Raw genomic sequence first — 13,022 nt, 5'->3', positions numbered from 1 at the left:
ACTCATGTACCTCCTTGTAGTTCACTCTAAGTCAGTACTGCTAGAAGCACTATTAGGATGGTGTTGTAATTTGTGTATTGTCCCATCAATGTTCGGGCTTTTTATATTCCCTAAGGCATGTTAGGCAAAACTTCGATACACCACTAGGGGTATCGTACATGACATTGTATGTTCAGTCGACATGTTTATTATAATTGTTATAGAATGATCGTGGTACAAGTGTATGATCCGAATGCAATCAAAAAATAAAAACACAATACATTAAAGATATTATAGCTATAATAATAACATAGTAGCATAAAGAAAGTAGCATTACACTGGCACTACCATAGTACCATAACACCAATAATAACATAAGAACATGAAACTAACAATAACCTTGTAACCTATAGGTTACGTACCCTCTTGGGGCCGACCCCCTAGTCGCATCGGCCCTCGGGACCCTGTACCTCTGCACTCTCACCTGATCAGCTAAGCACATCAGCGGGTGTGGGGGCACGATCATTCGCGTAGGTTGTGCAACAGGCGGTGGAGTGGAATAGCTATCTTGGGAGGGTTGTGTCCCTGTAAGTGGCACACTAGGCAGCTACAATGCACCGAGCTCATCACTCTCTTTTAAGATGTACAAGTACCTAGGGTCCTGAGTACCCTCCCTGGCGAGCAACTTCATGTAGCTACCCTGCACCTCTACACCTCGTAGATCGTCGATCTTTGCACATGGAACAACGAAGATAACATGTTATCAACGATAAAAGTGTTACTTACATAACAATAGATTATGCATGAAGAAAGTATCGTACCCAAGCCAAGGACGCAAGAAGTCAAAGGACCTGGGTCCACGCCTGAAGGCTGTGTGGACCCATTGCTAGCGTAGAAGTGTTCACCGACACCCGTAAAGGTTGGCTTGGATGCTATGACACCATAACGGGCGTCACCAACGCCGAAGAATGAATGCCTAGCCCAGGCACCACTATAATGTGGGTCAGTCTTCCTGGAGAAGGATTGCCTCGCTGAGGGGCCACTGTAGTGGTGCTGGGAAGTCTGGTGGAAGATGGCCTCTGAGGCAAAGGTTGGACGTACCGGTGCTTGCGATGGCTCGGTGAACATCATAGACGGGTGTGCCAGGAGAGGAGCAGGCACGCGTGCTCCTGTCTCAATATTCGAGGACGACCTGCAGCTGAGCGCCCTAAACACCATGTTCACATATCGGATAATCTGGCCTAATGTCATGTTCACCTTGTCCCTAGGGACCTCGAGGCCACTGTCGATCCAAAGCTTGATCACCGGTGCCTCGACGTCAATCTCGTGCAGAATGTCCCTCTGCAAATAAAAGTTTCATTTCATTACTCTTTTTTTTGTAGAAACAAGTGTAGTAAATGAGGAGTCACATAGTATTGCACGTACCTCAAGAAAACATGCCTGGTCCCTATGCCTCGGATACGTGTCACGAATGTTAGGGATGTGACATGGAAGCTCAGTCAGTGTGTATGTGACCCGAGTGCATGTCCTAGCCATGAACCAGAACAAGTAATCCACGTACGCCTCCTCGGAGTGTGGCCGATCCTTGTCAATGATGTTCTTGACAACATAGTCCCATTTGTCAACCCATGTTTGCACATGAGTCGCAAAAATGTTCGTGCTATGAGCCGCCATGTGTGTCAACCTGAAAAATCATAAACAACTGAGTTAACATGTTGCACTGTGTACAATGAAAAGATAAGTATATTGTTATGCACTTGTGTATGTTGGTAGGCACCATCCTAGTCATCGGGAGTGGGAATGACAGGAACTTCCCGAACTGCTACATCATACGATGTGGTGAGTACTCCTCAACATAGATCACAGACAAGGGTACATCGAATGAGCCAGTACTTTTAGTCTTGTAAACACAACACCGAAAGTCCAAGCGGAGCGCGCTAATGTACGTCCTCCTCCGTGTATGGCCTCTAGTCGACGTTGTTCACCGTCAGCTCAACGAACTAGTGGACAAAGTCCGAGTACGCGCTATGTGTTTACACACTAGATTAAGACAGATGTGGAACCAAATTAAGTTAGACAAAGAATGAAAGTAATTAACAAATATGTGCAAAGTTCAGAGCTCTTACCCTCCGTCTGCACCACAACGATCCCATCGTTAGGCCATTGGCGCTGTCCATAGAGAACTAGTAGGCACTATGGTCCACAACGGACCTATCGATGGCAATACACTCGTAGGACCACATTTGACACAACAGAGGACACCCAATGAGAATGGAGTTGTCCTTTTGTCTTCGTGCATGCATCGTACATACTGCAATACGTCATAGCCAGTACAACAGAAGCCGAGCTGTGCTATGGGACCTCCCACGAGTCAGCGTCTGCCACCTCTCTAGCATAGGGGATCATGCTTCTCGAGACCGTGTTGTTGTCGGTCTCGGTGAACATGACCCACCCGAATAACCACAGGAGGTACGCCTCCAAGTGGCGGGACATGTCCTCGTCACCTGCCAGTGGGTGGATGTTGTTCGCCTATCAAAAAAGAAATAGTTACAAATATCTTCATCCGTTAGTAATGTACAAGAGATGACAAAATAGTACAAGACATACGTAACACAAACTAAATGAAAAAGGCCTTCATCGATCCGCACTTCTCGGTCCCTGTAAAAGCCTTGAAATGGGCTAGGCCGTCCCTCCATTGAACAACAGAGAAGTGTCCGAGAAGCTCGTCACGCCACTCCATGCCCATGCCCCTAGCCACAACAGCAGCACCCACGCAAGGCAGGCCCATAAGGAGTGAGACGTCCTCGAGCGTGGGCGCCATCTCGCCGCATAGGAGGTGAAACGTGTACGTCTTGGGACGCCACCTGTCGACAAGGGCCATGAGCAGGGCCCGATCATAGCTGAACCGTGTAGCCACCACCGAGCCCCCAACAAATGCGTCCACCATCACCAGCCAACACAGCGGAAGTAGCCTAGCAGCACATAACCTGCAAATATATCCAAGTTAGCAAAGAACACAGAAAACAAGCTGTGTACAACGTTATATTGAAATTATACAAACCTCAGGATCCTGCGCATCCCTTCTTTTGCTTCATCTTGTCGAGATCAGGGACAAAACACAATCGGGCCCAGGTTCCTTCGTGAAAGATTCGTAAATCTCAAAACCATAGAACTCATGGTTCTAGGTATTGAACAGAGCTTACTTCTTGAAGTAGTTAGAGACATACCTACGAGTTCTCATCCTCGTTATAGCAAACATAATAATCACATGTGAGCATGGCTTCTGTATTAGCATCATCTTGTAGCAGGTGCAAATGCACCTGTCATCGAAGATGGTGCGCTCTTGGATAACTCTCTCACACTCCCCCTCCTTCCTTTGCCCCTGCATAGAACTTTGTATATGTGTTGTGTAGTTCCCATAATTTTCACCCGGTGCATCTTTGCCTTCTCCATCTTGTCTTCGTCTCATAAATCAAACGAGTGTTATTAGTGTCAGGTGCGCTTTTGCATAGCGACCCCTGAAATACTTGCAGGTCCCTTGAAGTGTGAACTCTATAATCCCCACCAGTGGTAACTCCCTCACACCTTTTTATCACCTAGCTGTAAACATCTGCTAAATTTGTAATCATAATGACATACCTAGCTCCGTTTATGTCATAGAGAAGAGCCTACTTTTCCTTTGGTTCATTCTCAATCCACTCGCTAAATGACCTGGTAGACGATCTGTTCCTCCACGTGATGCCCAGCTTCATTATCCGTTGGCACGGACTCAAGAGGTACTGGTTCATCCTTTGGTCCTCTCACGGGCCTCCTTTTACGCTCATGTGTTTGCTTCTTCGTTAGCTCATTCAATGTCTTTCAAAGAGCATCAAACTTCTGTTGCTGGTTCTGACGGGACAACTTCTTGAACATGTTCATGAGGTTCTTGTTCTTAAATAGACAGAAGAAGTTTACACCTAAATACCTCATGCACCACATACTCTGTAGATCTAGTCACACAGGACCAATCAAGCCATTGTCTGTTCCATTTTGCAGATCCTGAATTACTACAAGCATCCCAGCATGTCGGTCATGTATAAGGCACATGTTCAGCTAAGCACCAACAATTATCATCCTCACACGGTACAGGAACCAATACCAACTGCTGGTGTTCTCACTCTCCACAAATGCAAAGGGCAATGATAGAAATTGGTTAATCCCACCAACCCCAACAGTAGTCAAGATCTATCCTTTGTACATACCGGTAAGGAAAGTGCTGTCGATACACAAAATAGGGCAACAATACTTCAAAGCTTCAATACATGCTCCTAATGCGAAGAAGCATCACTTCAGGACATACTTGCCAGGTTACAACAACAATGCGTACTTACCAATATCGCAATACGTCCCTAGGTTACTTCGAGCAATGGTCTGCATGCCTTGTTGTAGCTGATAGTGTACTTATACTTCTTCTCAATTTGTCTGATTATAGACCTTGATTCGTAGTTCATGTTGTTCACAATCTGAGCATATATCATATTAGCAACAAAGGTTGAGGTGATGTTCCTATGTCTAGGCTCAAGTTCGTCCATTGTGCAAGCGTGATCGATCATAATCGACACCTCCTAATACCCAACTTACTTCCCCTTGAAGCTGTGCATCCGCCACGGGCAACCCTCTTTTACGTACTTAATATCATATTTTTTCTTGCTTGACTTAACAACACAAAACTGTCATCAAAGCAATATCGCCTATTGAGTCACATCATACTTCATGTCTGACTGGTAGGATACCTAGAACCCACGGTGAGCTCATTCTGTATATACTCCTAAGGCACCTGATTCCCTTCATTGACCACAAGGTTGTTAAAATTGAGATTGTTCTAGTCCATGGGAATAGAAGGATCATCCTCATCACCCGAGATGTTATACTCAGTAGATTCGTCAGCCTCAAGATCATCCTGCTCCATACCCCCACCCTGCATCTCTTCAACTACCTTCATATTCTTCAATTACACAAGCAACATAGGAGGCTAACCTCTGTGCACAACATCCTATAGGTACCTCTTTCACACTTTATATTCCCTAAACGGGTATACCTCCCAGTACACACTATCTCTCAAATGGTTACCCACAATACTAATTGTCATCTTTTGAATATCGGGGTCTATTTTGAAACCCCGCATTAACCAGGTGTACAAGTGTTCGACACTTAGGTGCATAGATCTGGAGATACTATTGTCTATTAATTGAAATACGGACAATACTACCCATTCCAGACCATATAATATTTCACTGTCCCTATAAAAAAAATCCTAAACTGCCACTAGTCAGACATACCTGACAACCATCGATAAAAATCTTAACATAAAAAATTATGTAAAACAACATCTACAATAATGCAAAATTTATTACATATATGGCTCAATATGTAATCTATACTGCAAAAAAATATTCCTGGATCGCTATATCAAACACCTGTAAATCCTACATCTACTATCCCAGTTTTGCCTACGCTATGTCTAAATCTTACATCTAATACGTAACATATGTCTAAATATTATATCTAATTGCTAAAATATAAGTACAAACATGATCAACTGCTAAACTATGTCTAATCCTAATTATAAACCTAGATCTACATTCTAACATACGTCTAAGTGGCTATCCTACTGTGTTTGTAAAAAAAAAGAAAATCCTAGATCTAAACTCTAACCTGTGTTAAAACCTAGCACTAGTGGCTATCCTACCATATTTATAAAAAACAGAGAAAACAAACATATCTCTTTACTTCGTCAGGGCTTCGCCACAAATTTTCTCCTTTCCTCCCCTCTCCTTACCTCCCTCTCCTCCTCTCTTCCCTTTCTCAGCTAAGTTTGAAGCAAATGGGGACACTGATGTTAAGGTCGTGCCAATCGAATTATATATCCAAATGATCTCGCCCACTGTTCGGATAAGACCTTTTAGGTGGGCCTATGGATATCACAGCAACGAAGAACTCGCTCACTCAGCGGACGAGATCTTGAACGGGCGAGACCTTGCAAAAAACTATTTAATATGCTCTGATCGTCGGACCCCATAAGATCTCACCTGATGAATAAGTGACGATATCCTTTTCCAGCCATTTCTTCAAACAGGCATGTAGTCTTACAAAAATTAATATATATATATATATATATATATATATATATATAATCCTGAAAAGGAGTGCTATCAGGCGCGGCAATGCTGCACGATCTTTCTAGTGCAATGTCTAAAGGGGTGCTAGTATCCTATTGGTCTTGTTTCTTTTGGATGAAAAATTATACAAATAAACATCTTAAGATCTGAAAAGATTTTATTGGAATCCGGAATCCAAAATTTATAAGAAATGGATTGTGTACTTAATTAGGTAATACCGCACGATAAAACTCTCAAAGGGCTCTGAGTCGTTGGCAAATTTGTGAAAGTTGTAAAACCCAATAAATCATTGAGACTGTCCATTAAGAAGATTTGTTGTGATGCCAATGAGGGACATATGCCTTGACTTAGACTGCCATAGCTATGTTTTGTTATCAATCATGTATTTGACCTATTGTTTGTTCCTCACTTTTTAGTCTCCCCGCTCTCATCACGATGTTGTCAAACTTTCTGTCATATTTACCGAGATGAATGGTAGCGGTAATAGTTTTATGTAACATGTGTCAGACATATTTGGTTTGATATGAAGGTTAATAAAAACATGTGTTTTTATGTTATAAATGAGCAGTACATGTGGTTTGAAAAGAGTTGTAATTTTGATCTCCGTGCTCTTGGTGATCTTATACTTTGAGATTTTGGTCTATTTATTTTCATTTCTAATTTCCTTAGAAATTTCTCAATTTTGCTTTTACAAAGCAAGGGACCCTGCGGTTTCGTGGTTTGTTTCCCTTCTTTTTAGAGCGGCGTATCGCTCATTAATAGAATCCTATATCTCAATAATATAAACCTATAACTCATTAATAAAACTCTATCTTCAGTCAAAAAAAGCTTTTTTTAGGTCAGTCGAAAAAAGAAGCTAGGATACTCAAATCTCAAATGCCAGAAAACAACAGCCGTCGATGCCTCGCGACAAGTCGCCGACTACTGAGTTGTACTGACGCCGCGGCTTCCCTCGCTTAGAACAAGGCGCCAAAGAATCCAAAGAAAAAGTTCTTGTTCCTCTCACCAGACCCAGATTGCCGGCGAAATCAAGCTACAGCTTCCCCCGATTCCCGGCCTGACCACGAAATGGTAGCCTGCGTCCAATCGATTCGATTACACCCCACTCGTTCAGCTTCCCCGTCCAATCGGATCTGACTTAAAATTCCGTCTTTTTCTTGGATTCCGGCGGTGCAGATCCGGTTCATACTGCTGCAGAACCGGCAGGGGAAGACGCGGCTGGCCAAGTACTACGTCCCGCTCGAGGAATCCGAGAAGCACAAGGTCGAGTACGAGGTGAGAGATGCGCGTGGATCGGTGATGTTTCGGCCCGGTTCTTGATTTTGTGTTCGCTATTCTTGACTAGGTTTCGTGCTGGTTCCGCAGGTGCACCGGCTGGTGGTCAATCGGGACCCCAAGTTCACCAACTTCGTCGAGGTAACCCGGGCTCCCTTGATTCGATGCAAATTCTTTGGGATCCTAGTTCCACCTCTGGAATTGAGCATGTGATAGGCTAATTCTTCTTTGGAATAGAAATGGTTTGTTGTAGGTGAAGTTATGGGGGGTGAATTAGTGTGGGTTTAAGTATCCTTATTTTTTCTCGAAATGTGATAAATGGGTGATTCCAGCAAGAACTGGGAAGACTCTCTGAGCTGTTGATCAAGAAACACGGAATCATGTTGTTCATATTGGTCTGGAGGATTGATTAGGTGATTAAAGATAGAGGACACACGAACACGTAAATTGAGTGATGTGAGTGATATGTTCTTAGCGAAAGTGTTCTTTTTTGGTCAGTATTTTTAGTTTCTTTGGGGACATATTGTTAGGGCTATCACCTAGTGGGGTTGATGTGAGATTGTATCTGGTTATCCTAGACAACGAAGAGTTGTATCACCCCAGAGTATTTAATATGACCTGGGATAGTCCATGATATTCTTGATTCTGACTGTCTGATTCAGTTATTCCTAGAAACCATGTGATTCACTGGCAGTTTGTCAAGCAACAAGATATTCATCAATACAATGTTCACATGTTTGCAAACTTGTGTGCAAACGTGCCAAAAGCACAAAATCAAATTCCTGCCACCCACCCCTTCAAAAAAAGAAGAAGAGAGTACTGTATCAAGTATGAAGAAACAAAAAGGAAATTGCTGTACAAAATATTGTATGAACTTTTACCTTTCTCTTTGAATTTATAGTTTTTTAAGCCATTCCTCTTTCTATGTTTCTCCGAAAGCAAATCGAGTATAGCTTGAAATTTTAGATCAAAGTGATATTCACATGTACACCACATTTTCGTTTGCGCTAGATATCTTCCCATGTATACTACCACTAAAACTATAAGTTTTACATCTTGACTGGGTGGTGCTTCATCCGGAACTAGATGATCAACACCTTTGGTCCCCGGAATTATCTGGTCAGTTCTCCATTAACACTAAGTCTGTGTATCGCCGTTTCTTCATTGGCAGCATTGGGTTTGAGCCTTGGAAGCTGCTCTGGAAGACGTGGGCACCTCCGCACTGCAAATTCTTTGTTTGGCTAGCCATTCTCAACCGGTGTTGGATCTCTGACCGTTTGGCTTGTCGTGGGCTCCCTCACCCTGAGCACTGTCCTTTGTGTGACAGGATGATGAGAATGTCCAGCACCTTCTGTCTTCCTGCGTTTGCTCATGAGGTGTGGTTCAGGGTGCTATCTATCGTCGGTCTTCATAACCTGTCCTGCAGCATGATGATTTCGTTTTCAAAGATCAGTGGCGCTGCGTGCAAGGACAGGTGCCTGGGCAGCTTCGTAAGGGGTTAAACTCGGTGATTTTGGTGGTGTGGTGGATTTGGAAACATCACAACCGGTGCGTCTTCGATGCTGCATCTCCTAATGTCCAGATAGTTGTGGACAACATCAAGGCTGAGGCCAAACTGTGGTGCATGGCAGGGGGAAAAGGGTTGAGCGCTTTATGGCTGTGACAGTCTGTTTACCTGACAGGCCAAGAGTGTGTTTCTCCTTTTGCCTTGTCCTTTGTCAGTGTGTTTCTCTTATCCTTGGTTTTCTCATCCTTTTCTGTTTTGCTGTTTGTACAGACTTTTTATTCCTCCTTTAATGAAATGATGCACAGTTCTCCTATGCGTTCGAGGAAAACAAAGTTTTGCATCTTGAGGGAGGAGGTGAATGAAACAAGTCGTGTCATATGAACAGAATTATAAATCTTATGCAAGAGCTGTTCAGTCGTATTAGATGAAACATACTGTTCAATATTTATCAGAAAAAAAATACTCAATATGGGAGATTGTACAGAGTCTAATCTATATTGAACCATATAGACGTCGTATCATTTGATTACTTTATTCCCCCCTACTTATGTACAATTTTTCTTATGCAGTTTCGCACACACAAAGTAATCTACAGGAGATATGCAGGGCTATTTTTTTCAATGTGTGTAGATATAACTGACAATGAGTTGGCATACTTGGAGTGCATCCACTTGTTTGTCGAGATATTGGACCATTTTTTCAGCAATGTCTGCGAGCTTGATTTAGTGTTCAATTTTCACAAGGTAACTTTTCTTTCTTATCCTAATTTGCCCTGTAATCTTCTTTTCTTTTGACACAATGATGATCCTTCTATGCGTATTAGATGAAAACACAATTTAACTAACCAAGGGACATGTTATACTCTTTCCTCTAGCAGTTTTCTCCATAATCAAAATTATACATATGTAGCCTGTGTTGTTGTGTACCAGACTCCTAGCAGATAAACAAATATCGTCAGTTTGTCACTATCCATTATTACAAGTAATAATTCATATTTCCTTATAGTTGTACCCAGAGGGCAAAAATTAATTTGCTTGAACTCAGTTGACTAAAAACCAAACATATGGTGTAGCTGTTGTGAATTTCAACCTTGGTTTATCACAGGGAACTAGTGCAGAGGAGTCTGAACGATGTGTGTTGAGGGGGATTTGGGTCTCTAGATGAGTGTGATAAACGTAGACTGGTTACAGGAAAACATTAGTTGGGAGGAGAATTAGTTCTATTTCTTCCTGCTTGATAAAAAGGATACATTAGTATCCCTTTCGCAAGGTGTGACTTGAGTTACTCCTAGGAAACATTCTTTAATTTACAGAGTAAAACTAAATGATGATAAACATCTGAACTAATCAAGTCAATATCATTCCTAACAATGGAAACTAATCGCACAAGAGCTGTAATCACTGTCCTATAGTAACCGCACACTTCAGCCCCTGTGACCATGGAAGTGGTACCAGGAGATGTTAAGCTATTTCCCCAATCTGAAGATAGTGTGCTTTGGTCATTATTTCCACTAGTATATTTATTTGAATCAAGTCAAAGGCTCTAAAACATGATGTGGTTGAGTTCTATGACATGATAATACAAATATTAGATCTGATGAAAATGTATGATGTTTATGATGCGCTTTTAATTGTAGAACATATATCATTGGGCCTGTAATCCTTATTAATATTTTTTTATTTTAACATGAAGGAATTTATGTTCTGTGCCACTAGTCAATCACCAGTTCTGTGTATGCCACTGGAAAACATGAAATTTTAAAATGGTGATTTGATTGTGTGGCACAGACCAGTTTGCTGTTTATCAGTGGCATATTTCAAAATTGAGGTTTGACCAGTGGCATAGAACAAAAAACCCATGAAACATTTTATGATTTGCCACTCAAAGTTTGTTAGACGAGTTAGCCAACTATAAATTTCTGCATGATTTAGGTTCATGTGTGCGATCCTTGTATCTAATTGACACTGTAGTATCGGGGGTGGGGTCCCTGGCAGATGTTTTCTCTTTTTTCTCCTCTTCTGTCTAAAAGAAGAATAGGATACATGAAGCATTAAGGCATTAATTAGTTTACATAGTTTTCCACCACAATTTTCTATAATTGGTATTGATGTTTGTGGTTTAATTTACAAATTATGAATTCTTTATTTTTTTGCTATTTGTCATGAAGGTTTACCTGATATTAGACGAGTTTATTCTTGCTGGAGAACTGCAAGAAACAAGCAAAAAGGTATACAGCATTTTTCTCTTGTTTGCACACTATTTTCTGCCACAACTCACGGCAACTGCCAGTCATAATTATATGGTTTCTGTATATGATAAATGCGATATTCCCAAATGTATTGGATTTAGCTCCGATTGGGGAAGTAATGATGTACTAGCTTTTGCCTTTATTTCTGAGTATGTTTCACTTTTAGCATGATTACGAACATCAATAACTTTTTTATTATAAATTTATAATAGTCACCACCTTCTGAACCATGACCTTTCCATGAACTTTCTTGAGTTGTGATGCACTTGGCTTGAAGTTCATCCTATTGTGCTCTTTGCAATTTGCATGCAGCATGACAGGGGGACCCTAATACTAGAGTTGCATATTTTCATTTACTATCTTAACTAATTGATGCCAACATTGAACTAGATGGATCCAATATGTGTCTTATTGTAGGAAAGTTGAGGTTAAGTTCTTTTCTGGTTTGCATTCTACACTGTCTAACAACACATCTCAAAAACTAGTGATGTTTGTCCAGTTCACCTTGATATATGAATGTCCACTGGGTAGCAAGCTTCACACTGCAAGCTAAAATGTGGATAAGCAACTTGTATACTGTACTGAAAATGATGTACATGCTCGTTATGTTTAATAACATGGTTAATGGTCAACATGCTGTGCAAAAAGCATGGATAAGTAACTTTTGTACAACGCTCTAGTTATTAAGACTAGACCGGCAATTGAACCGGTGAGCACCTCAGTTCAATGGTTCATTGGTCCAACCTGTTGGACCGCCGGTTCATACCCAGTTAAAGGTAATATGTATTGACCCCATACACAACTGACAACGTGGCCTGGTGGTTAGGAATGTGGGCGCCAAGCTCTTTAACTGGGCTTAGGCCACGTTTAGGTTCATACCCTAGGCCACGTTAAGGCCACATTTTTTCGAATCCCAGCACACAAACAATTTTCTTCACTTTTTCTTCAATTAACCCTAAACCCTCTGTCACGGTATCACCCACTGCAACAGAGATGGATGTGCAGAGCGGTCCAGTCGGGCGATTTTACAAGCGGTTTTCAACAACTCTGGTCGGTCCTACCGGTTCAATTCACAGACGGTCTTTTAACTGAACCAGACGTACAAATTTAAACTAAATCCTTTTAAAATAGGAGCAATCCTCCTCTTTCAAACTTGCCCTGAGGAGTATTTATACAAGGCCATGAGCAGGAGTGCTCTGGAATTGTTTGATTTAGTTCCTAGGGATTTGGATCTAGATTCACCAATGCAAACAGGACCTCGAGATGCAGAATGTAGGCTTTTGTGTTTAAACGTTGATAATGAATTAACGATGAACTCCCCTCGCAATTTCGCAGGCAATAATTGAGCGAATGGGTGAATTGGAGAAGCTGGAATGAGAACGAGCGGGGAGAGCCAGCAGCTCGTGTACCCCGTGACAAATTATTGTACTCCATTTCTACATTTGGGCACTTTCCTTGTTATGTACCCCGTAGCTGTTATGTGCTCACTTTCCTTGTTCTTCATTTGGGATTTTGCTGGTTGAGAGAGTTCATGAAAAGCTCATGCTATTATTTTCTCTCGGTGGTACCATGAGATTGGTCACCAATTACAACGAATTTTGTGCATTCGTTTCTGGCACATTCAGTTGAAGATCATGCTTGTGGTGGCCTATTAAAGAAGTGATGTTTTATGTTGTGTAACAATGGTTGCATTGCTGGCCAGGTGTTAACACTAAAACTGAGATCAACCAAAAAAGTAGACAGATGTACAAAAAGATCATAATTTTGTCAATACTATGTTTTTCAAAACTACAGCATTTGTTACATCAAAACACCTCCAATTTTTTCAAAACCAAAGTATTTTGTAAAGCCATAG

General features: G+C 41.6%; 1 protein-coding gene and 1 long non-coding RNA gene across 2 annotated transcripts; both read left to right on the top strand.

Annotated features, from left to right (window-relative positions):
• The first annotated feature begins 7,024 nt into the window (after positions 1–7,024).
• Positions 7,025–12,759, top strand: LOC133900488 (AP-2 complex subunit sigma). Its single transcript, XM_062341648.1, has 6 exons — positions 7,025–7,208; positions 7,314–7,412; positions 7,503–7,553; positions 9,489–9,662; positions 11,087–11,146; positions 12,503–12,759. The coding sequence occupies exons 1-6, from the start codon at positions 7,206–7,208 to the stop codon at positions 12,542–12,544; spliced, it is 429 nt and encodes a 142-aa protein (XP_062197632.1). The 5' UTR covers positions 7,025–7,205; the 3' UTR covers positions 12,545–12,759.
• On the top strand, positions 8,967–9,229 carry LOC133900489 (uncharacterized). The gene is made up of 2 exons (XR_009906542.1): positions 8,967–9,101; positions 9,190–9,229. It is a non-coding gene; the product is annotated as an uncharacterized LOC133900489 (long non-coding RNA).
• Positions 12,760–13,022: the final 263 nt, after the last annotated feature.

The sequence above is a fragment of the Phragmites australis genome, chromosome 19 (assembly GCF_958298935.1).
Source record: "Phragmites australis chromosome 19, lpPhrAust1.1, whole genome shotgun sequence".
NCBI lineage: Eukaryota > Viridiplantae > Streptophyta > Magnoliopsida > Poales > Poaceae > Phragmites > Phragmites australis.
This window is presented reverse-complemented; position numbering and strand designations above follow the sequence as displayed.

What these genes read in the sequence shown, in the direction of transcription:
- LOC133900488 (XM_062341648.1), top strand. An exon ending in TAGTGTTCAATTTTCACAAG is followed by an intron (nt 9,663 to 11,086) that starts GTAACTTTTCTT and finishes TTTGTCATGAAG; the next exon opens with GTTTACCTGATATTAGACGA. An exon ending in TGCAAGAAACAAGCAAAAAG is followed by an intron (nt 11,147 to 12,502) that starts GTATACAGCATT and finishes GCAATTTCGCAG; the next exon opens with GCAATAATTGAGCGAATGGG.